This window comes from Ceratina calcarata, unplaced genomic scaffold, assembly GCF_001652005.2.
Source record: "Ceratina calcarata isolate Rehan_Ccalc_2016 unplaced genomic scaffold, ASM165200v1 scaffold48.2, whole genome shotgun sequence".
Lineage (NCBI taxonomy): Eukaryota > Metazoa > Arthropoda > Insecta > Hymenoptera > Apidae > Ceratina > Ceratina calcarata.
The window spans coordinates 2,424,927-2,448,520 of record NW_017172225.1 but is presented as its reverse complement, the minus strand read 5'-3'; the positions used below and the strand labels follow the sequence as shown (position 1 = coordinate 2,448,520).

General features: G+C 46.5%; 1 protein-coding gene across 5 annotated transcripts in view; it reads left to right on the top strand.

Annotated features, from left to right (window-relative positions):
• Window positions 1-23,594, top strand: part of Liprin-gamma (liprin protein kazrin) — a 75,949-nt gene that overhangs the window by 41,151 nt on the left and 11,204 nt on the right. For 4 of the 5 annotated variants that reach the window (XM_026815867.1, XM_018029248.2, XM_026815866.1 and 1 more), the window contains 12 exons: window positions 1,233-1,345; window positions 11,351-11,777; window positions 12,365-12,718; window positions 13,284-13,672; window positions 16,643-16,846; window positions 18,027-18,384; window positions 19,504-19,593; window positions 20,561-20,777; window positions 20,946-21,234; window positions 21,348-21,695; window positions 21,818-21,941; window positions 22,036-22,180. In XM_026815867.1, coding sequence (XP_026671668.1) covers window positions 1,319-1,345; window positions 11,351-11,777; window positions 12,365-12,718; window positions 13,284-13,672; window positions 16,643-16,846; window positions 18,027-18,384; window positions 19,504-19,593; window positions 20,561-20,777; window positions 20,946-21,234; window positions 21,348-21,695; window positions 21,818-21,941; window positions 22,036-22,180 — 2,972 coding nt within the window. In that variant the 5' untranslated portion in view covers window positions 1,233-1,318. The remainder of the gene's footprint in view (window positions 1-1,232; window positions 1,346-11,350; window positions 11,778-12,364; window positions 12,719-13,283; window positions 13,673-16,642; window positions 16,847-18,026; window positions 18,385-19,503; window positions 19,594-20,560; window positions 20,778-20,945; window positions 21,235-21,347; window positions 21,696-21,817; window positions 21,942-22,035; window positions 22,181-23,594) is intronic. The other variant, XM_026815864.1, reaches the window with a different exon arrangement.

The following is a 23,594-nucleotide window of genomic DNA, read 5'->3' as shown; positions in this document are numbered from 1 at the left end:
CCTTATATCAAGAAGTTATTCGCGCACGACCCGGGTAATTAAGCAACGAGATAAGAAATTTGTTGCGCCAACCGCACGGCGCGCAATCTCTCACGTTCGGGCTTAATTAATTTCCAAATTCGAGCAATTATGCCCGAACGCGAACACTGGCAATTACGCCGTCGACGTAACTCGTAAGCAATCGTCGCCGCGAGATGAGGCTCAGCGTGCAAAGGAAAGTCAGTTTATTGTTAATAAGAGGACTTCGATCGTAAATATACAAGTCCAGTGATGAAATACCCGATTCATTTGGGAATTGCCTATTCCTTTGGTGGATATCGTGGGAAGTTTGAAATCTCCAAGTTCGTCTCGACCAAAATTCCACGCGTCCGGTTGGATTCGATTCAATCGGAAAGTTCCGCGTACCTTAAAGTACCAAACCACTATCGAAATTACGTCAAAACGGACTTCTCTTCATTTACCTTTCCAAACGCTAAGTACTTGAAACTTTCGTTCGCCGAGGAAACGGCCGAGAGACGAGCGGAGAGGGTGGAGGGGGTGTTGGTGGTAGAGTATAAAATCTGAGAATAAGGGTGATCGGTAACGCATTTGAAAATCTATCCCATCGAGCCAATCGAGCTCGAACGATTTTCTCGTCGGTCGGAAGTTGTTCTTCGTCAAAGCACACTCAAAAGTCCGAGGCGATGTATCAGAGGACGGCCTGCCCGGCTGCCTGCCTGCTTGTGTACCCGAAACGAGCTCCTCTCACGAACTTGTCGATAACAGTTTGGCACCCCTCGGGCCTTTCCACGTTCGCGCCACGACCTCGGAGAATTCAATTATCCCGTCGGAGCAAACGACTTCGACTAAGGTAATGCGAGATGAACGAGCCGGAAGACGACGGCCATCTTCTCGGCACGGGAAGCTTGGAATCCTGCATTATCCTGGCTCTAGTGTCTCCGATCCGACCCGGAGGTTATTGTCAGGAATCCTCTGACGTAGCTCGGATGACAATTTCGCCAGACGTGCCTGGGAAAGGGTTGTTCGGTTCCGTGGCAAAATTAAGAATCTGTACCCTCGTCCACCTCCTGTCAGCTTCACATATTTCACATGGATCTCTTAACAAAGTCCAGCATTCCGTATCATCCACATGAAATTTATACGTGTGCACAGTGAGATTTTACTTGTTCGCATTTCGTACGATGTCTGTTGATTCTAATCGGTAATGACGAAATGGGGGTGTTCTGTTTCAGCCCTCAATACCTTAAACCGTTTGAACAAAGAAGGTGAAGTACTTGCCCTCCAGGATGATCTCACAACGCACCCCACCTTGGCTTTGATGCGACGCATCCTTGCAGATGCACAGGTAAGAGAAAAACACATGACAAGTTCCTATTCTGCTGAACAAAAACTAGTAGTCATTCGATGGGAACGTTTCGCGGATTCGACAATTAACAGAAACGTTTCCACCGGCCGCAACAACCGGTCAATTAATCACAACAAGGTTGAATTATCGAGAAATATCGAGTTTGCCGCGCGTTCCGTTTAATTATCATCGAATCGTGTAACAAAGTTCCAGCGCACGAAATCGCGAAACTGAAAATCATCCGCTCCGCTCGGAATCGGTCGATTTATTTATCCCTTTATTATTGATTTAATTAAACGGCTGTGCGAGCCCACTCGATACACCGAATAAATATTCCGCGAAAATGAAACAAAGCTCCGGGCCAGCACTCGTTCTCGCTTCGTCGCCCTCCTCTATCTTCATTTTTCCCTGTTCCACCGTTTTCCCCTTCGCTCACGGGCATTCGTCGAACGCCGCTCCGCCGTATCTCGAAAGTGATAAAAATTGAAAGGAACAGAAACAGTGAAACGCGGCTGCAATTAACGAATCGTATAAACACGAAAGCCCGACGAATCTCGTATGTATCTCCGCGGTGATTCCGAAATTAACGTAATTAAATGCGCGGCTTGTAATTAGTTTCGCGATGACCGCGGCTTCCAATCGCTCGATGCTCAGTCAGAAGGAACAATACCGTTATTCGTGGCCTTTGTCGAGCTATCTTCGGGCTTTAATTCACCGGTTTAATCCATTTTTCGCGATCGTTCAATTGGAAAATCCGCTTTTCGCAGCTAATCGGAGCAGATCTCTCGTTTGGAAAACTGGCCTTTTCGAGAACGGATAAAATATTTTCGGGAGGAAGGATTTATTCCCACCTGAAGCGAGAAGCAAGTAGTATGAGTCAGTGATTGGTCGGACGATTGGAACTATTCGATTCCCTGACATCCTGCCATCTGAGAATGCAGTTCTTGATCTTCGGTCAGAATTCTCGACACGTGATTCAGCTAAAATTTATAAAAATTGAACTCGTTCAAGTGAGAATAACAATAATTAATGCTTTCCGCGAAGTCGGAGTTCGGTTTTGTTTCACGGAAGTTTACGAATCGAGGGTCCCGGTGTCCCGAGGGGTAAATGGGGTATGAAAATTTGAAACGAAGAACTATCCTTTTCCTCGCTAAGCAAAAACTCCTGTCTGTGTCGTTCACTTCGAATTATTATGCTCCATCGCGGTGTTCGAAATGAAGGAGCGGCGTCGTGATTCCTCGCGTGTTAATGCGTTTTGGAGAAAGGGAACAAGGGATCGAATGAAAAATGCAAAATCAGGAGATACTACCCGCTGTTTCACCCCTGATTTGTTACCCCTTTTCCGAGCCAACGTGTTTGTTGAGCTGCTGAGTGGTAACCCAATGAATCATTCCTTCTGTTCTTCCTTCGTGAAACTCGCCCTTTGATTCTTATGAGTCTGGCGAATTAAAATATGGATACGACGATCGGCTTGTCACAATTGAACGAAGCTGGACAGAAAGTTTCAGAGTTCAAATTACGCAACGATTGTCGTTCACATATTCCTCTCTAAATCTAAGCAGCACTATTTGCAGCTCGTGAAATACGTATATACGCGATCTCATTTCGCAGCGGCTGTACGTATTCGAAAACGGATACAAATGCTTCTTTCTGCTGTGAAATCGGCTTACGCCGAGCACTGGATCCGTCCGTTCGCCTGTCAGATTCTTTTTCGTGCACACGGAACGAATAGTTTCGAAGCGGCGGCCGCTGTGATGGATGACATTTTCTTCCGGGCGACAGAGAATCTCAATGGGAATACACGGTTCTGTATAGGTGGCTCAGCCAAAGGGGGTTAATCCATTATGGGCGATGTCGAGGCACGCATAATACTCGCGCGGCGTGTGAGTTCACGCACATGGAAAATCAAATCCCGTTGCCTCAATTTCTTTTTTCCCCGTCCTTTCCTGCCGCGATCCTGACCGTGACGAAACTCGCATCGAAAGTCATGTACCCGTTGCACGATATGGAAACGGTTCTCGTTCTCATTAAAAAAGCGTTGCTAATCCGTCTATTTAGCACGTTTTATCACGCAGTATTTGCATGGCACCTGGAGCGGAATGGAACGGTGAGAGAATAATTAGATCCGCAAGCGAAAAACCAAAGCCTGGTGTAAAAGGAGCTAATTTATTCAGTTATAACGGCACCGTGCAATGTCGATCAACGCGAATCGCTTTGCCATTTCGTACGGCGTTAACGCCGTTTACATTGCTAACCGCGTTACGAATGTCTCGCGAAAATCCGGTGCGGGAAATATGACGATATTAATTTAATGTAAAATTCGCGAAACCTCACGGGTCGTCCCGTACCTCCGCGCGCGTATTTGTGAGAATGTATACATACGTACGCCTCTCGGCTGCTCGTCGTACGTTCCGAGTACTCCGGTAATTAAATTTGCATTCCTCTATTTTTCCAACGACGACGTAGCCGTGTCGAATCGGGCCACACGATGGTAGGGAAAAATTCCCGTTTCTCTCGCGAATCGCTACAGGGAATTCGATGCAGAGCTACCTACCCTTTGTTAATTGCGTTTTCAATTGTCGGTGACAGTCATTGATGTGACAGTCATTGACGCAACAGTGATCATCAGAGATTTTGTCTGAATAGAATTTCCATCTTCTGCAATTAGCTACAGTCCTCTGTTCTCATTACACGCATCATAAAGAAGAAAGTACCGTGATTACGTTCCTCTACGTCAGGCATGTCAAACTCATATGATATTACGAGCCACATGATCTACTTTGTATTAAGTTGAAAGCCGCATGTTTTCAATGTTCAAAAAATTAATAAAATACGATTTTTAGAATGACCAGGGATGACAGGTTAATCTTGACCTTCCTGAATTTTTATTATTTCTCATTAAAGAAAATAGTTGCTCGCATAAATACGTGTTTCCGAACATAGCCAGTATACGCGTAACAAACGATAACATTTTAGGAAACCGATCTACAGATAAATATGTATAGAAATCTGGAATTCCAACTTCCATACATTTTTGCTTCAGCAAAGAATCACATTGAATTTAAATTAATTCCATTTATATGTTTTCATCAATAATTTCAATATCGATAGATACAGCTACTGAATTGCATACAAATAAAAATCAAATTTACTTTAAAACAGTTAATTAATATTTTTTTCCAAAAAAAATTTAAAATGTCTCGACGGGCCACGTGTGGTCCGCGGGCCGCGCGTTTGACATGCCTGCTCTGCGTTATTGAATCGCGTCGTTCATAAAAGTAATTCATAATACCAATCCGCAACGGTGGAAACAAGCTGTAAAGCTAACAAGAGGAAAAGGATTTCCATGCTGGTCGTGGGTTCTCCCATAAAAAGAAGTTCTCCGCGTAAACTCGAAACCGGAACGTAGCACGAAAGTTTACAAGTTCTGGCCGCGATTCCGACGTGAACTCGTCGCAAAGTGTGAAATTCTGTTTCACGTATAATTTGTATTCCGGCGTTATTTCCCTTCCCGGCGGCGTGCAGCGGTGCAGTGTGACCCGCTAAATTGCTCCTCGGCTCTTTATCGAACACGAAACTTTCCTGCCAGCGCCTCTGAAAAGTGGTGAGCTTCGCCGGCTAGGGCGTGTTTCCCATTTGCATTTGAAACGCGGACCACCCGGCCCGGCCCGGGCCGCGTTTCTAGGTCCCCGGTTCCGGTTCGGGTATCGCGTTTAATGGTCCGCGTGATCCGCGAGGAAATTAGCGTTTCCGGCTCGCCCGGACTTAACGTTGTTTACCACGATATTTTTCCTTAATTTTCAGTTTTTCTCCGCGCGCCGGTTAATTGTCGCTGTCGTTACGCCGTCCCAGGAATTATACTGTCTACCAGCGTTAACGTTTCCCTTAAAAAATGCGACTTTTTCCAGCCAGACGCCACTTCCATTTATACGTATAAAATCCATCCAATTTACTCGCGCGTTTCCACTTACCAGCCTCGGTGGTAAAAATCGGCCACAAATTTCGTCGCGCTCGGGATTTTTCACCGGCGTTGGCTCGCTCGAATTTTCCTGGCAACCCGTTTCCCCCGGGGAGCGCCTCCGAGAGCCGGGAAATCGTTGCGCTGATGCACCCGAACGCATTAACGTCCGCGTGGAAATTACGATGGGAATAATATACTCGAGCGGCCTGATTAAAAAAGAGCGGCGTCGTCGTCGTCGTGACCCAGTACTCCTTTCTTTTCCTCTCTCCGCCACCGCCGCCGCCGTCCCGCGATATGTTTACCGAGAGCACAGCACTTTGCGCGGCCGTTAACAATGCGGCTCGCGTTCCCTTACGAGCCGCCGTTTTGAATATGCAACACGGGGATCGATCGCTCGGTATAATGCATTTCGCGCACACGCGCGCGTCTTTCATCCGAGGATTTTTCCCTTTCTCCGCGGATACCTCGTTCAATCGAACACGCCGGGGGCTTTCGAGTTCTGCGGAAGTGTGAACGAACACGTGAAATCATCGCCCCGGCGTTAATCACGTTCCGCTAAATGATACTGATCGTCGTGCACGTATGAAGTTCTCACGACCGTTCCGATCCGTCGTGGAACAGTAGCGAAAATGTTTTAAAAGTCTCCAAGTGATTATCGTCGAACAAGTGACGTCGATAGACCCCTCTTCGAACGCATTTACACACGTTTCGTTCGAACGTACCTACGAAGTACTTAAAAATATTATAACGCCCGATCGAGAGCGCCGTTGACCCAATTCCCAACGAATCCGTCGATTATTTCGCGAGCGTATCGAACCAACGGGGTCGCGAACGGTTCTCGGAAGCTGGGACCACTTTTATAGAACGGGAGCGAGAAGAGGAACGGAGACCAGTGGCCGGGAAGGAAGTTAATTATAGACGCGAACGCATAATTTCGGCCAGGTTTAAGTTTATATTCATCTGTCACGGTCTGAGAAGGTTCACTGCACCCGGTATATGGCACCAGACCGGCTGATACGGCACGGTGCGTGAATTCGCAATTAAATGTTTCGCCCCCGTCGTAACTCCGCGCAGAGAATTCCGAAAGCTCTGGCTTTAACCCCTCTCCCCCGATCGCTCTTTGATCTCGTCTCCAGCGCTCCACCCTTTGACTAACCGTAGTTATTGCGACAACAACGTGGATCGCCGAAATTTTCACCGTTATTTAAACTATTAATTACGACCGACGGACCGCAGCTTACAAATTTTACAAGCAATTAAATACCCTCTGTTGGAATCCCGTTCGCCGGTATTTAATGCCACGGTGACCGTTGCATCTAATTGAATAGAATTAACACGTTTCGTGGAATTCGTTTAATCGAAGTTGATTAAAAAATAATAGTAACGCTCTTTTGTTCGCGATATAATTTAAAATAGAATGAGAGACGATCGGGGGGAGGGCGTGCGCGAGACAGAATTAAACGAGGGGAAGCGTAGACGTCGTTTCGCAGGGATTACGGAGCATTCGTTGTTAACAAATGCAACGGGGTGCGGATTTAATTGTTTTCAAGAAGCGCGAGAGCCGAGTTTTGCCGAACGACTCGACGTTAAACGGTACATGCTCGGCCGGAGTTATGCCACGTTAATTTGGATTCCCTGTTTAATTACAGTCGGTGACGAATCGCGACGACGTGGATGCGGAACGGTTTACGGAAATCCGGGTGTGCCGGGACGGGGGATAAGTAATCTCTAGAATTACAAGAAACGTTGAACGCGTCAAACGGACCTTTGACGGTGGCCCCTTAGTCAAAGATGAAGTCGGCACGAATTAATTGGATCGATTGCGACAGCCGCTCTCGATCTACGTTTCTCTGCCGACTCTCCGCCAAGTAGGCTTAAGGATGTATAGGCTATACATGTTGAATTTGTTATTATAAATTCCTCCTTAATAAGTAAACTTGTTTTATCCAAAATCATTATTCTTCCGACATCTGATATTTTCTTAATTATAGGAAATGCGGTTTTCTAAAGTACATAATCTTTTCGGATTGACTGTATAGCCAATACATGCTTAAGTATTCCGCCGTCCCGATTGAAAATTCATATAGGGAATAATTAAACGGAGTGTTTATAACATTTCTGATGGACTGTCCAATTATTATAGTCTGCCTTGCGTTCGGCCAAAAATGAATTATATGTTTCGTAAAGAGATTAAACTGCGCTGCGCGAAAATTACCGGGACCCGTCAAGATGGTGCATAAAGTTGGTCGCGGAATATATACTTTGTCGCGTGTAATTCGAGTTTGACCTACATCAGACACTCGACAAGGAACGTATGATTTAAATAGAATGCCGGTCCACGTTTCCTGCTGTTTCGTGTCACGCAGCCTCGTTCCTGTTAATTCTGTAAGCTCCCGCGGTCATGAATGGCCGTAATTCCTCCCTACTTTACACGAACAACAGTGTTCTTCGTGTAATATTTCGCCCGGAATTAAAAGTATACTCCCCACGGTCGGTAAAACAAATACTAATTAGATGACTGACGGAACGGCGGCGTCGGTCTGCTTTCCTGTGAAAAACGTATAAGTGATATATTGAAATGCACGTTGGGACCTCGTTCGTATAAAAATTTCCTCGTTCAGTCCCGAGGCTAATTAATTTATTTTCGCGGAGGGCTTCGAGTCACAGATATGTAACGGTCCGCTCATCGTTTATTTCTTACGCTACATTTGGTAATTAAATTTCGCAAAGGAAGCGTGGTCGAAATCACCGGTAAAAAGAAAATCTTAGGTAAGGTTTTCCTTGCCTTTCGTGGAACGTGAGATAAATTGCGCTGGGCGCTGCGAAACTCGGGAGTGAAATTGCAATTTCATAAAATCGAGTGGGCTTCGGTAATGCTCATTCTACTCCATCGTTCCTCCGTTCTTACTCGCCCCTCGTTTTTTCCCTCGTTCGACCCTTGTTCTCTCGGTATGCAACGACGAACGTGATAATTACTGCATCCTCCACTACTCTGTGACGCATACATACCTCGTTCACGTCTCTTTATACTTCCTTCTCTGCCCGCTTCTCCTTAAACTCGAATAGTTTCAAACGAGTGAACATTCTTAAACAACACTTTCTGAGACGTAAAATAACCGAAGCAGACTCTTACCACTTTCTTGTTATTTTTGATTCAGTTCGATAAGACAAATTGCTCCGATTACACCCGTTGGTTTCACAGCGAAACAGTTTCAATCGTGATTCCGTTCGGAATTCTTGGGATTCGGTTCAGAGAATCACGGTATCAAAAACGATAACTGCATCTCAATATCTCATCCGGTGGTTTATCGATGATCAACGAGAAAGAACGATATCCATTCGACTTCGTACGTACCTATTTACCGTGTATGTAGGTAAGTTTCGATGAAACGTCGATACCATCGACCGCATCGGTTCACCCGCAGCCACCGAACGTTTTATTCCACAACGAAAGATGTAATCTCTAAAACGTTGACCTACATGTCGAAGCGAACTACTGATACGAGCAGCCCAGGCAACACCACCACTGCTGCTGCACTTTATGTGCACATGCTGCCAGCTAGCCGACCTATGCACGCGTTCCTTAAATACATAAAGCGTCCCAAGACATTGTGATGAGGCTGCGGTAAACTAACAGGCCGAGTTTGCTATACCTACGATACGCTGTTTTACACCGGTAGCTTGTTTAGTCAATGTTATTACCGCACCCTAAAAACAGCTGCCGCTGTCGTTAGGCATGATGCATATTCAGTGGGCATTTTCTGTGCAACATAAATTTTAATTCATGACACGTCATCGTGCATTATTGATCTTTTAATGGAGCTTTTATTTTCGACCGAACACCGTTTTATTTATTCGTTTACGTTTTTGCGTTTTAAACGTTTCGCAAAACGCGCACAGCGATAGCAACATCGGCGGATGGATAATTCAATACGGACGCAAAATCGCGGATGGTCGATGTAATGCATATTTCATGGCACGTTGCACCACGAGATGAGAATATCTCGTGTAGCTTGGATTGAACTTTACTGTCGCCTAACCGGAGGGCCAACCGATAATTATTTAGCCCAGGGGCGCGAATTTGACGCGACATCCACGCGATACAGTTTGACAAAAAAATTCGCTGACGCGGCTGCTTTAATTTTTTCGAATGATCCGTGAACGGGAAACTTGATCGTACGATTGGAGGGTGCGAAAGCGTCGTGAAAACGACGGGTCCGCCTACGCGACGAAGGGAAAACGGAAGGCGCCTCTGGGAACGCAACAAGTTCGCGATGCCTTTATCCTCGAGCGGCTATCCTTTTGTGAGACCCTGGAACTTGGCCAACGGTGCCGGTTTACTGCTGCCCGTCAAACCCCGCTCTCTCCATCTGTCCTCCGTTACCTCCGGTCCTTATCTGACCGAAAGTGCGATGAATCATCCCGTTGGCCCGGATCAATCTATCGCGATGGCTATGATCGAAGTTCGAGCGTCGTGTAACAAGAATCGGTCTCTGACCTCTGCTCACTCCTCGCGTCTTTTTCACTGTCATTATCTCGTCAACGTGTCCTCTGACGAAGACGTGGACATGCTGATTCGTGTAATAAAGTCAGAATTGATACTCGGTGCTATTGTATTATTAAGGACAGTGGGCATAAACGAAGAGGCTCGCACGGTGAAAAATTATTCGACGATAGAGCGAAGGTCAAGCATCAAGGCATGAGCTTATTGATCGCGCGCAGCATACCTTTTAGGCAGCCCTGTTACTACAATCGTTCCAACGTTCGAGTCATTCTACATTCCGTCATCATTGACCTATTCCAATGAACAGGTCGCTGGGTGACCCAGAACAAGAACGATCTTATCTATAATTCCATCTGAGTTTCCCTGATAATTCCCGTGAATTGGGTCTACCTGCTTTATATCTTCGGGCATGCCGTATGAACGGATTCATCGATGAATAGGGAAGGAACGGGGGAAAGAAACGAAACCATTTGTCTTATTAACGTTTCCATTTCGTAAAAATTGGGATTTACTTGTCACATATTACTGGATGATACAAGTGAATACAGGATTTTAGACAATAAAAGAGAAGGAAAGAAATAGAATAAAAATTGCCTCATTTTGTTAAAATTAAATTACAGACTGCGGTCTCTGTGTATTAGCCTCGGTTCAGACGGTCTAAATAATCGAGCTTCGTTCCGTGACCGGAATCCCGTGTCGAGGGAAACCAGGCACCGACTTCACGCAGTCGATACATATGCCATTACGTAGAGGTTTTGGAACGACCGGTACAATGGGGGGCACACAATGAGATTCGTGTTCCGCGTGGTAGGCTTGTTAATATTGCACGGCCCGTGTCGGAGTTTTATCTCTCTTCAGCTCGGCTCGTTTTATATCTCTCGCATTAACGCCGGTAACTTGGGCGCAACCGTCGTCGTCGTCGCGCCGGTGGATCGGGTCGGTGCATAACGTAGGTACCGCGGCATTACGGCAGGGAACTTCATGGAACTTTCAGTACTTTCTCTCCCACGGATTCTTCCATCGCCGACGAGCTTCTCCCCGTCTTCTGGGAAGTTCCCTGAGCAAATAAGGAGGGGTCGCGTCCATTATTTCATTTCGCCGGGAATAAAAATTCGCTGGAAACTTTTGATTAACGTCCGTCAAAATTTACGAGGCCGCAACCCCTGAATGAAGAATGTTCCGAGGTCGTTACATATGTTGACCTGGATATTAATTCCGGGGAAAGTAGATTTTTTTTTAATTCGAACCAAGCTCGATCTCCGACGTCTCGAATAGTTTACGCGTTTGCAGAAGATACGTTCGACGCTTCGTACCCCCGGAGTGTCGAGGCGCGTAACGCACGCTAATTATAACGGAGTCCACTCAGCACCCTTCGCGCACAATGGAATAGAGTTCCGGGAACAATCGTACTCGAAGTAACGGGATACTGTATAATACATATCTCTCGGACTGCTCATTATCAGAGGATTAACGTCCTCTCTTTTTAGCCGGGTGAATCGTCGTCGCGCTCTAACGTGAACGGCATTGTGTTTGGTTGCAGGCAAAATTTCGCGTGATGGTGGAGGAGAACGCAGCGACTGGCGCCCGGCTTGACGGGGAGCTGGAACGAGCCAGGGGCGAGTGCGCCACGCTCCGCGGCGAACTGAGGGACGTTCGCGGTGCCTTGCCGGTGGTATTGAACAATAACAATAGCGGGGCCGTGGCCAACAACAGCAACAACAACGCGACGGGTAGCGGAACGAACAACAGCAGCAGCCCTGGACAAGAGGCCAGCGACCAGCAGAAGCAGCAGCAGCAGCAGCAGCAGCAATCGCAGGAAGATGGGAAGAGACTAAGCGCTGGAAGCAGTCCCGTGGAGAAGAGGAGCTCGGCCAGCGATAAATCGGCCAGTCCCATCGATAAGAGGACCAGTCCTGTGGACAGGAAGGATAGAACCAGCCCTGTCGACCGAAGAGCCAGTCCTATAGGTTCGTTTCTTTTATTTTAATCCTTGACTCTGTTCACTGTTCATAGAAATCGTATTGAAACAGATGAGAGACATGTAGGAACGTATTGTCGTATGATACAGAAACGTGTATGAATGTATCGTGCAAGTTCTCTCGTAATTCTTCGTCGAAAGTTATACACTAATTCAAAAGCGTGGTAACACTCGTCTCGATTCCCGGACCGTGTCGCGCAGTTGTGTATCTCATAGTTACTGGATGTCGTTTTTACGACTGTCCATGACTCACCGTTTTCCCAGTGCGACTTGTAAAACATTCTGTGCCTACGCGACTCTCTCCGGATCGTTCGTCATTGTTTCCCTGACTAATAGCAGTCTGCGATTCCCCGTGCATCGACGTCCTCGGTAGTTTACACTATGCATTTCATGCCTGAAAAAATGATTTTCCTAGTACCGTGAAACGTGTTCAGAGAAAATGCAACCCCACGCGGTCCCGTGGTTCCACGAGACGATTCCGTTTCTGGAGAGTTGAAGCACTCCAACCAGGTTTCATAAAAAACGTAATCATGGGAAAGGCGTACGTCGCTAACCATTTCCGATGTCCTACGGTAGAAAAACGGAATGTATCGCCGAGTCGGTCTCCGAGCGAGAAAGCACGCCGGCCGTTTGCCCCGGCTTTGGAGAAGACTCGGCTGGGCGGTTCCGGCGGAAGCGTGGACTCCCGATCCGGAAGCGCCAGCCCGGACCGAGGCAGCAGAGGGTTCTTTCATCGGGGCGCGAGTGATCGTTCCAGCATCGAGAGACTTCGGATATCAACCACGGGTTCCTTACGATCCGCCGGCAAGGAGATGAACGAGAAGGACATTGACAAGGATCTGGTGGACGGCGAGGTGAGGGCCGACGAGGACAATGAACCACCTGGACCGGCCCCGGGCAGCAGACCCTCGTCGCCGGCTAATTCCCTGGGTGGGTAACCCGGCATTTAATTATGGAAGCTCTTCCCTTTCAGTACTCGTACCCCTCTCTCTCCCCCCGGTGTACATTCACCGCATTCGTGATTGTTCCACGGTTTCTGACGATTCCACGGAATTAAACGGAGCTGAACTCGGGATAAATGCCCCGCGTTTTCTTCAATGCCGGAAACTGGAGTGACCGGGGTGAGATATCTCTTTTACGACGGAATGGATACCTCGCCCCGGTGCATTATTGAGAACGATACGTTGTCGCGGGTCGATTGAAAATGTTCTCAAACGCAGAGGATGCTCGACGAGTTCTCGTCCTGATGATCCCTAGGTGTTTCGTCGAGAGTGGCTTCGAACACCACTTTATTTCTTTCGTAACGAATTACTTATTCCCTGTCATGGAGAAGATCGAGTTTATTAGAATCGGAAATATTTATCAAAGAACTTGTCGTTAAATAACTGACAGAGTACGTACCGTCGGCTTGTTCGGAAACTGTCTTTCACCGACGCTCGCCGGTTTTCCTAGGCGTACGAATTTTTTATGGAAGACGTTTCGATGTGTCGTGCAGGAATTGGTGATCCATTGGTGGCGTCGAGGCTATCGAACATTCATGGTGGTGGTGGTAGCACCGGGTCGGTTGAACTGGCCAGCACGAGGCGGCTTCGGCTGGAGAACGAACGTCTCGTGGCGGAAGTGGCGAGATTGAGAAGATTGCTGTTCACCGGTGCGGGACGCGGCGAGGTGGGCTCCGAGGACGCGGCGCAGGAGGAAGACGCGCGATTCGTCGCCCTCGAGATGGAACTGCAACACGCCAAAGAAGCTCTACAGGCACTCAAGGCCGATCGGAAGAGGCTCAAGGCCGAAAAGTTCGATCTCCTTAATCAAATGAAGGCGCTTTACGGCACCCTCGAGGACAAAGAGCGAGAGCTACGCGACTTCATCAGGAACTATGAACAGGTAATCATCTTCTTTGTACGAACCCGACACGATCGCATGCGCGTCGTTCAATCGGTATCATGTGTCACAAAGAAGCAGCCTCTTCATTCTTACACTGGCTTCAGAATCCTTTATCTAAATTTAACGCCGAAACACAATTTCTGAGATCTCCACTTCTCGTCTTAATAATTCAGATTAAATCGGAAGTTAAACCGAGCTCAGTAATTGAGTTAAAAAAAACGTGATTAAACGTAATTGAAGTATTTAGCACTCGAAGCAATATTTTTAAATGCATTAATAAGGCCGCGCGGTGCGGCGTAGCGACGTTATTAGTCGAAGGGAAAATAACTGGGCAGACCTCTACAAAATATTTATTTAACGAATACCCGGTGAAACGCGTTTCAATTTCCTCGTACCGTGCGCGTCACCTCTGGGTTCGCTCGGTACACGAGACAGCAATTTTGCCTGTTAAATACTTTCATTAAACTTGCTGGAATTTCTCATTTTCCCGGCACCGTTATCGCTCTGCACCGTCGTCGCAGTGACGGCGACGACCCGAGCTGATGCGACGATCATTCCAATTCCTCTGAATAGAACAACGACTCGATTTGTCTTTCTTGAATAAACTTGAACTACCTTTTCCTCGGAAAACTTACTAATCGGTTTTGTGCACTTACAACAAAATTAAATGTGTACCAAGAATCTCATGTAACGTGAAATATCAGAAACTAACGTTTGATTAATAAAATAAATTGCTGTATGAGATACATTTCTAAAATCCATTGTCTATTCGTGAAATAAGAAGATGGGACATTTCTGTATTTCCTGATAAATATTTGTAGTCTTATTAGCAAAATTGGGTCGTGAGAGATAAAATGATCCTTGAATCGTGTTTTACTTCATGAACTAACAGTATATTTATTGAAAGCATAAAGGGGAGTACGCGTTTCGAGTATCGAACAAGAATACCGCGGTAAACAGATAATTTAAGAGGTGGTCGTAGTGAAGTCGGAAATTTGAAAAGTTAGGAAACTTCCTCGGTGTATCGCTGGGCCGTGGACCGGGTTAAAGAATGGGCGACAAGGAAGCGAAAAAAAGAATTAAAAAATGGCGCTTAAGGTATTTGGTAGGAAAATTGAAAGCCCCGGGTCTCGGTAGCGCTTCTTCTTGTTCGCCTTCTTATTTCCGGAACAAGTTCTTGTGTACAAAAAAGAAATAAAGAAGGAGATTAATAACGGCACGAGTCCGGCCTTTAAACGTTCCTCGCAAAAAGCTTGGCGCACGAAACGCATCAATGCACCCGGCTGGAAAACATCCCCGGTCCTCTCGGTGGGAGAAAAGGATTTTCATAAGGACATGGCGATGCGTCATGAAAGATGGAGAAAGGCAAACTTTAATATCCAGTAACAGCACGTTCTTTATTAACGATCGTAAATATCGTTTAAGCCCAAAGGACACAGTGCCGGCTCTGAAACAAAACTCGCGCAACACCGCACCGGAGCTCGATCAATTTTGCAGCAAGAAATTTGTCAGGGAGCTCCGCACTTTTTCTCAACATAAACCTTTCACAGTTTCGAAAGAACTTCTTCCTCGCTTTCTATTAAAATTAATTTTATAAATCTCTCCGGACTCGTGCGATTCGACACGGATTTTTAGGAACGACGAACATCCTGAAGAAAGGTGGTTCATGTTCTAGCCCTTAACGTTCATTATAGTATTTAAAATCTGATACTTAAAACCTTGCAAGCCGAAGTGTGATGAGAGTAAGTTGGAGTTACCGATCGATATTCACGATTAAAATTTGGAGCTTTAAGGGCTAAGATATTTTCCAAATCGGCGAAAGACGTTCTTTGACGCGCTCCCGGGTTCCTACGTAATGCGACATGAAAGAGAACGGCCGACAGTCTTAGGAGCAGATTCCCTTCCGGAACGGCTCTTCAATTTTCTCTTGTTTTATCCTCTTTCGCGTCTCGTCGCATCGCGCATAATCCACTTCATCAGCAACGAGTGTCGACGTGACACCGTTCTGCGCCGGGAAATCTCTTCGGGCACTCCGTGTTCTTTTATCCGGTCGACTCAACGCTCGTCTCTCCCTTGTTTGCTCGAGGACACGCGGGCCCGATATCATGGGACGGTATCGCGCATCGAAATTCGCACACCCGAACACGCGAGTGTAAAAAAGAATCACGCGTCACAATCTCAGAATCGTGGATGACGGAAACGATCGATGAATCCAGTGTCTATTGATCCGTTCTAAAATCGGTGAACGTGGAAAAATTCGAAATGCAGTTCGGGCGCGGTTACGATTTTCCACGTGACCGCGTCGTTCCGCGCGATCGGCGCGTCGATTTTGACTGGAGGAAAAAATGTTGACCCGGCGCGGCATCGCCGGGCGACACCTGACCGAGCCTGTTCGAGTGGCAGTAATCGCGTTGTCTCAAACTTTACCCGATAAACCAGCTGCAACGCCTGTTACACGTAGCGTGAACTTAACGTTAGAGCCCGGGGGAGAGATAAGTGGATTAAGTTCTCCGTAGCTGATATCCTACCGGCTAATGGGCGAAGGTACATGACACCTGTACGTAAACGACGAGTCGCACCTGTATCGAGTTATCACGAGTTCGATCGAGTAACGACGCGTTAAGCACGGTTTAAAAAAGAAAAAGGAGGAGAAAAGAAAACCCCTGAGAAAGTCTTTGCAGCGCGAACCAGATTGTTTATCGAGATATTCAAGGCCGTCGACTGGGGTGACAGAAAAAATAAATGGGTGAACAGAATATAAATTCTACGGACTTGACCCCAACCCCTAATTACGGTCCACTCCTTCGTCTTCGCTTTAATCAGCATCGCGCCGCATCGCCTTCGTGTTCGTGTTTTCAAAGGAACTCTTTGACACTTTGTGCTCGCGCGTGCTGCATGCATTGTTAAACGGTGGTGGTCCCTGGGTGGAATTACTGCCCGGATATGGGTCTCTTTGACCGTTGATTACAGCGGATGCGAGAGAACGAGGCGACCTTAGGACGGCTTCAGCAAGGAGTCGGCATACCTTCCGAGGAACGGGAACGCGAGAGGGAGAGGGAACGCTGGAGCCTGCTGAGGGCCGCGAGGGACGAAGCCGATCGAAGTCTCAGCCTCGCGGCTAGTTTGGCCGACAAAGAGGCCGCCCTTTCGCACGCACACGCGACTATAAAAGAGGTGAGCCCTTTTTTCCCTTTCTGTCTGTCTATCTATCTCTCTCTCTCTCTCTTTTTGCTTTTCGTACCCGCTCTGTCTCTGGCGCGGGTATTATTATCCGCGGCGGGGAGTCGAGTTGATGAATTTAATCTCTTTACCGGTACAGCGCAGTTGCTCGAGTGTTTTGTAAAGAGAGTACCAAGCTCGAAAAAATACGTTAGATTTTCACCGAGTCAGCAAGTAACGACTCCGATATTTTTCCTTGTTTACGCTCAGGGTTTCGTTTAAACATTTGTTGGCTATTTACCCGAGAATCGTCGACTTCGCTCTTTGCGCACTTTGCGTGTACGACGTGTAGTCCATACAGTTTATCAGTCGTTTAAGGTAGCTCGCTATTTGGGTATCAACAGGGAGCCCTAAAATGGGCTTATTTTAAAATAAGAATATGAAGTGAAAATTTCATTATTAAATGTATATTATCATTTTCACATTCATATATTTTAATATTATATTATAAAAACTATTGTTTCAACTTGTATTAAAAATCGTATATATTTTGCAAATGCTATCAAGCTACCTTAACTGGAGATGACAGTAAAATCGTAAATGCTCGCGAGCTTAATTATTGCGAGCAGTTCGTCAAGGAACATCCTTCTTTGAGCAATTGTCCATCGTCTGCGAAAGTGGCTGAAAATCGAAAGGGTCTGCGAGCTTAATCATTGTCTTTATCGAAAACAGGATAGAAACAGAGGGGAATGATACTTAAGGTCAGATCGACGTCGGTCGATGTAACATTATTAAGAGCAGTTAGGTAAGAAGCATCTCTGCGCGCACATGCAATTATGCTAGCCGGTACGAGAGCCCGGCTTTGAGCTACCTGAAATTGTCCTCCACTGTGCTGTGCATAAACGGACCGCCGCTAACGAGTTTAAAACTGATGGCTCGAGGGCTACCTCGATAAGTCGACCGAGAGTCACGTACATCTCGAAATTTCCATTCCCAGCTCCCCGTTTCACGGTCCGCAAATTGATACCGTCGCGAATCGCCGGTACTAAAAATTGTGCCACGCTTTCATTAATGAACATAATTACTCGGAATTTCTTTTCTTTATTCGTTGCCGTCTCGATGCGTCGAAGTAGAAGTCATGAAAGTTTGCATGACTCGTTATTGTGCGTCTAACTATTTATGACGATCATTGCAGTTGCAGCGTCAATTGGCGGAGAGGGGCGGCGGCGGTGGTATCTGTTTGAGCGATCAGGAATCGTTGGTCTCGTTCCCAAGGGGCAGCGTGAACGGTGCCGCGACACCGGGTGCTGGGAGCAGCAGCGGCGGTGGCTGCGGGATCGTCTCTCACATGAACTCCCAGCCGCCGTTAGGCAGCACGGAGCTCGGAGTGACCGTCGGGAACGTCGGCAATGCGGCAGGTGCCGGATCTTCCGGCGGACAAGCCGGCGATCGCGGAAGTTGCAGCGCGGACAGCGGCGTACGTGGTTCCAGCGACAGGGAAAGCGGAGGTGCGACCAGCGTGGGTGGAAATCTTTCCGACTCGACGACAGACGGTAAGAAAAGCTCGTATCGCTTGCTGCTCAGTCTGCGTACATAGTCTGTGTCCGTTTCTATGTCTTCTTTGATATGAGGAAGCATGGGTATTATTACAGAAATTTAGGCCGAGGTACTTCTCCATGAAGATCGTAGAGAATTTTACGTGGGGTTAATTCTAGGTCGAAGTTACCGTTTGAGAGGATTGATGAAAAGCTCGTACGTAAACTCATTTAAAAGTGTCGCGCGAGGAGGGTGCAACCATAAAATTAAGTCTGATGGTTTGTGCATTATTCATCGGGAGAGTAGAAAAATCTCGCCATTGTGATAGCCGTCGGGAAATGAAGTAGCTTTCCAGTCGCGAGGCTATCTCTCATATAATACAATCGCCATTATTATTCATCAGAAGTGTCGAGTGGTCGGAACGCGATGGTTCCTTACGCTTAGGTGCAACTGGCGGCAAGATTAATCGTCTAGTTAAAGTGCATTACGGCACATCCGTCGTCGCGGATGAAAGAAAGAAGGAAATGAAAAAGCGATGACGATAAGTGACATCGTAAGTTCTCCGCGTTCGTGGGAGCTGCCGCTGTCGGTGGTGCCCCGATCGGGAGCGTTCGCTCCTCTATAATATTATTCGATCCAATACCCGCGGACGTTCGTTAAAGCCGATTGACCGGTTCGGTTCAGGAACAAACGTTCCATACGTGACGTGATCGTGATGCGCGTCCACGAATTCGGAATTACACGAGATATCCCACCGCGTTGCGAGCAGATTTTTCAAAGTCCGGTCTCGCATTCTTGAATGCCACAGAGTAAACCGCAGGGTATTTAATATTCTATTAGATCAGGATTCGCATGTCTCTGTTAGGATTTTTTATAAATAGACAAGGAATGTATGCAACATAAAGAACAGACGAACAGAGATTTCCCAGATTCAGGAAACTCGACAGTCGGTAGGAAAATAGATATTCGAATTACACCTTCTGTCTGCTTCCCCTGTTCTCTTCCTCTCCGTTCCGTAAAAATAACGCACACACGGAGAAGTGACGTCGAACCGAGTTTGAAGTCGGAAAGAACGTCCAACCGAGCTTGAAGAAGGAACACGAATTTTTTTTTATACCTTGCATATTTCCGCGCAGGCACGCCGACAATTACGGTCGAGGGAAGCGGCCTCGACATGGACTGCATCTCCGTGGTTTCCTCCATTGCACCGTCCCACATATACCAGTGTAAGTGTTCAACATGAATCGTTGATCGTCATCTCCTTTTCCGTGTCTTCGACGTCGTCTGATACTTATATATTTTTCCGTGGTGAACCCCTTCTGCTTCACTCTCTCTGCGTGTGCGTGTGTGCGTATCTCGTTCAGTCTGTTTTTATTTCTGTCTTGCCTACTCTGTCGCTCTGTTATTCTTGTTTCTGCCCTTCCTCGAATATTTATTCGGCGCTGTTTTACGAACTGGATGTCTGCTTCTCGCTGGTTCGTCTGAAATCGATCGTTGCTTCGAGTTTGAGGATCTAAAAAAAGAACTGCATTTTTTTATACTAAAACATTTAACGTGTTACAATATAAATGAGACTAAGCTAGAAATTGCAGACTTTTTCGTGTGGCACGAAGTCCCGTAAGGCTGTGCAACTCTTTAGTAATCTCTCCTCGGTGATCAGATGTTTTGCTTTGCGAGTAATCTGTTGTAATTGATCGCAGGAACACTGAGTCTCTATCACAATTATTCATTTATTTATCCATTCAGCCGGACAAGCCGTAATTAATATTAAAGGTCCATTGTGTCGCGGTTTTGAACTAACAATCGGCTAATTGTCTGTTGTACGCCCGATGCATGCGCATGCACGTGTTGCAGCGGCCAGAACTATCTCATAACGTACGAATACACATAATTTCTGGCGTGCACCAGCAACCGTGTAATCTGGTACCGCTAATAACTAGCCTGATCAATGGGAACATTGTTTTTAACTATGTACGATCAGATTAATTTCCGTCGAACGGTGTAACGAAGTTAAATCTGAGTAATTCAAGAATAATTGCGGACAGTGTAAGCTGTGTGTTCTTTATGTTGCATCGCTATTAATATATCGAGACAAAATCAGGTTGCTGTTCAAAGGGATAAAATTTTACGATCGTTCCAATGGAACTGTCGTGCTGTTCTTTTTTTATAAGTGCGATCGTTGATCTTTTGCAGCGGCTACAACGCCGAAAGATTGCAGCCCGACTCTTTCGCCGATGAACGCGTTCTCTAGGTCGATGGACAACTCCTCGTTGTCGCGATCGGTCGAACAGTTGTCGAGCCCGCTGGAATCGGAGCCGAGAAGGAGCAAGCAGAACACGCCTGTCGCGGCGCCGACTGCTCACTCGCGATCCTCCGCGAACCGAGGCGGCACTTGGGGCTCCATTTCCAGGTGAGCATTGCGTTCGTCGTCGTCAAGAACCGCTCCCTTTCGTTCCTCTTATAATTAACAATCGATGGACCGCAGATGAAATTTGCGGTCTGACGATCAACGAATAAGATTCCTTGGCACCTTAGTGCTTTCACGGAAGAGTCTAGTATCCTCTTAGCTCAAGGACAGTTTCCTCGCGTCATTTTTCAGAGTGTTCGCTCGCACGCGGCACCGAAAGACGGCGAACAATTCGAGCGGCGGAAGCGGAAGCAACGAGGGCTCCGACGGGTTCGACCCTTATAGATCTTGGTCCCCGCTCACCGAGGAGGGCTACGCAGAGAAGCTTCGTTTGCTCAGAGAAGCCGCGTCCGTGCCCATGGAACGGTGGAGGGCTCCGACTGTTTTAGCGTGGTTAGAGGTTGCTCTTGGTATGCCGCAGTACGGTCCACGGTGCGCTGAGAACGTCAAGTCCGGAAAAGTAAGTTAAATTAAAATCCGAAACTTCTATATAGAGAAATGATTCTTTGAGACGATCGGAAAGGTCGACGAAGGAAATGTATCTGATCTGAGACGGTCTCGATGCCTTTCTAGGTTTTACTGGAGCTGAGCGACGCCGAGTTAGAAGCAGGACTCGGCGTGACGCATCCCCTTCACAGGAAAAAGCTGCGATTAGCGATCGAGGAGCATCGACAGCCTAGCCTCGTTCGATACCCGTGCATCGCCCAACTGGGTCACACCTGGGTCAGCTCCGAATGGTTGCCCGACCTTGGACTCGCCCAGTATTCCGAGAGTTTCGCGACCAATATGGTAGACGCGCGGATGCTCGATCACCTGAGCAAGAAGGAACTCGAGAAGCTGCTCGGCGTGACCAGGAAGTTTCATCAGGCTAGCATCGTGCACGGAATTCATCTGTTGCGGCTGCTCAACTACGATCGACAGGTAACGACATCGGAGAGACGGATCTTCACGTTCAACATGAATACGGAAATTAAAAATTATTGGAATCGTCGAATGAAACTTCTTGTTTCGAGTAAAAGAGCACGTTTGCATTTGTTTAACAGGCACTCGCGGTCAGAAGACATCAGTGCGAGCAAGTGGACACGGATCCTCTGGTGTGGACCAACCAGAGGTTCATTCGGTGGGCGAGGAACATCGATCTGGCTGAATACGCCGAGAACTTAAAGGGTACGCGAATTGTCTGTTTTTAAATAAAATTAAGCCCCCGGAGTTCCTCGTTTCAGGTAGTGCTGAAGAAACGAATTTTTTATTTGCGTCGCAGATTCAGGTGTGCACGGTGCTCTGGTAGTGCTGGAGCCATCGTTCACCGGGGACACCATGGCCACGGCCCTGGGCATTCCACCGGCTAAGCACATGATCCGACGACATCTCACCGCCGAACTGGAAGCCCTCGTTGTTCCAGCAAGGTACTCAGTCTACTATCATCCAGAGGCGACATTGGACAACGCTCATTAATCAACATAACATAGAATACGCGTCGCGTCTCGTTCGGCAATGCGAGACCGACGTAGCGCGATCAAAACGTTCATCCCTCGTCTTCGAATTCTCGTTTTAACTTAATCGCTCGATATACCTTGATAACGCGGTTACATTCATTAGAAGAAGATTCGCTTGAAATGAAACTTTGAAATTTCGCTTACGTTCGAGACGAACGATAGAAAATCCAGTAGATCGTTTCCTACCGTGTTCTGCCATGAAACGAGAGAGGTACCTATTTCAGATATCGTCGCTGAAGTATTGTCAATTATAAAAAAAGAGTTGTGCACGTTTTTACGCGTAGAGACGATCGAAACGTGAGTGATTCGTCAATGCTCGACGAATTTTATTAGAGAGAAACATTCGTAAATCGATATTAAAATTAACGCGATTGCCTGCTAGTGTATGTTTGCAAGATGATATTAGCTTTAAAGCCTAGTACGGACCTAGAAATCGTTCCGAGACAATTCAGAGGCAGCTCGAATGCTTCGATTCCAAATCTATTTAGAAACAAGATATTTCTATGCCTGTACCAAACGCGAACGAACGTTGTTAGTATAATATTCGAAGTCGATTCCGATAGGCCTCACTTTTTCAGGGTTTCTACCTTTTAGTCCGTTCGTCGATATCATAGTTTAACCGTAATATAATACATCTATATTCCACGAAATTGAGGGAACGCTTAATTCTCGGCGAAGAAATCCTAATTAGCGTTGTACTCCATTTCGGTACGGAGTTGTAACGATACATATTAGCATCTTTTCAACGAAAATTAAATGTTGCCTGCATTTCGTGCAGTAATGTGTTTCCAATCTCGAGGATTGTATATAATAACGGGCGAGCTTAACGAGTAATTTCCATTTATAACATTAGGATCGATATATCAAAATTTCAGCTTTCATCGGGACATTTTTTAATAGAACGAAGTATCGAGAGATTGTACATAAACAGAGAACAATCGATGCAACGGAGAAATAGTATTAAGATTACGGTTCTGCTATTCATTTAAGGATGTATAGGCTATACATTTAAACAATGCTAGCATGTTGAATTTGTTATTATAGATTCATATTACTATTAAAAGCCTACCTGCAAAATTTTAAATCAATTCATGGGATTTTTGAAAAATTATAGTCACTTAAATTTGCATGTACTCTTATGGTAATCAGTAGTAACCCAAAGAAAACTTTCTGGTATTTGGTGTGTAAGTTGGAAGAAGCAACTCACTTAAGGAAATCCAAGCCTAAAAAGTCTGGGATTTCTTACGTTTTTTAGAATATATTTCGATATTTTTCGATATTTTGACGAAAACAAATTTTTCAATTTTTTTGAGATTTTTCCAAG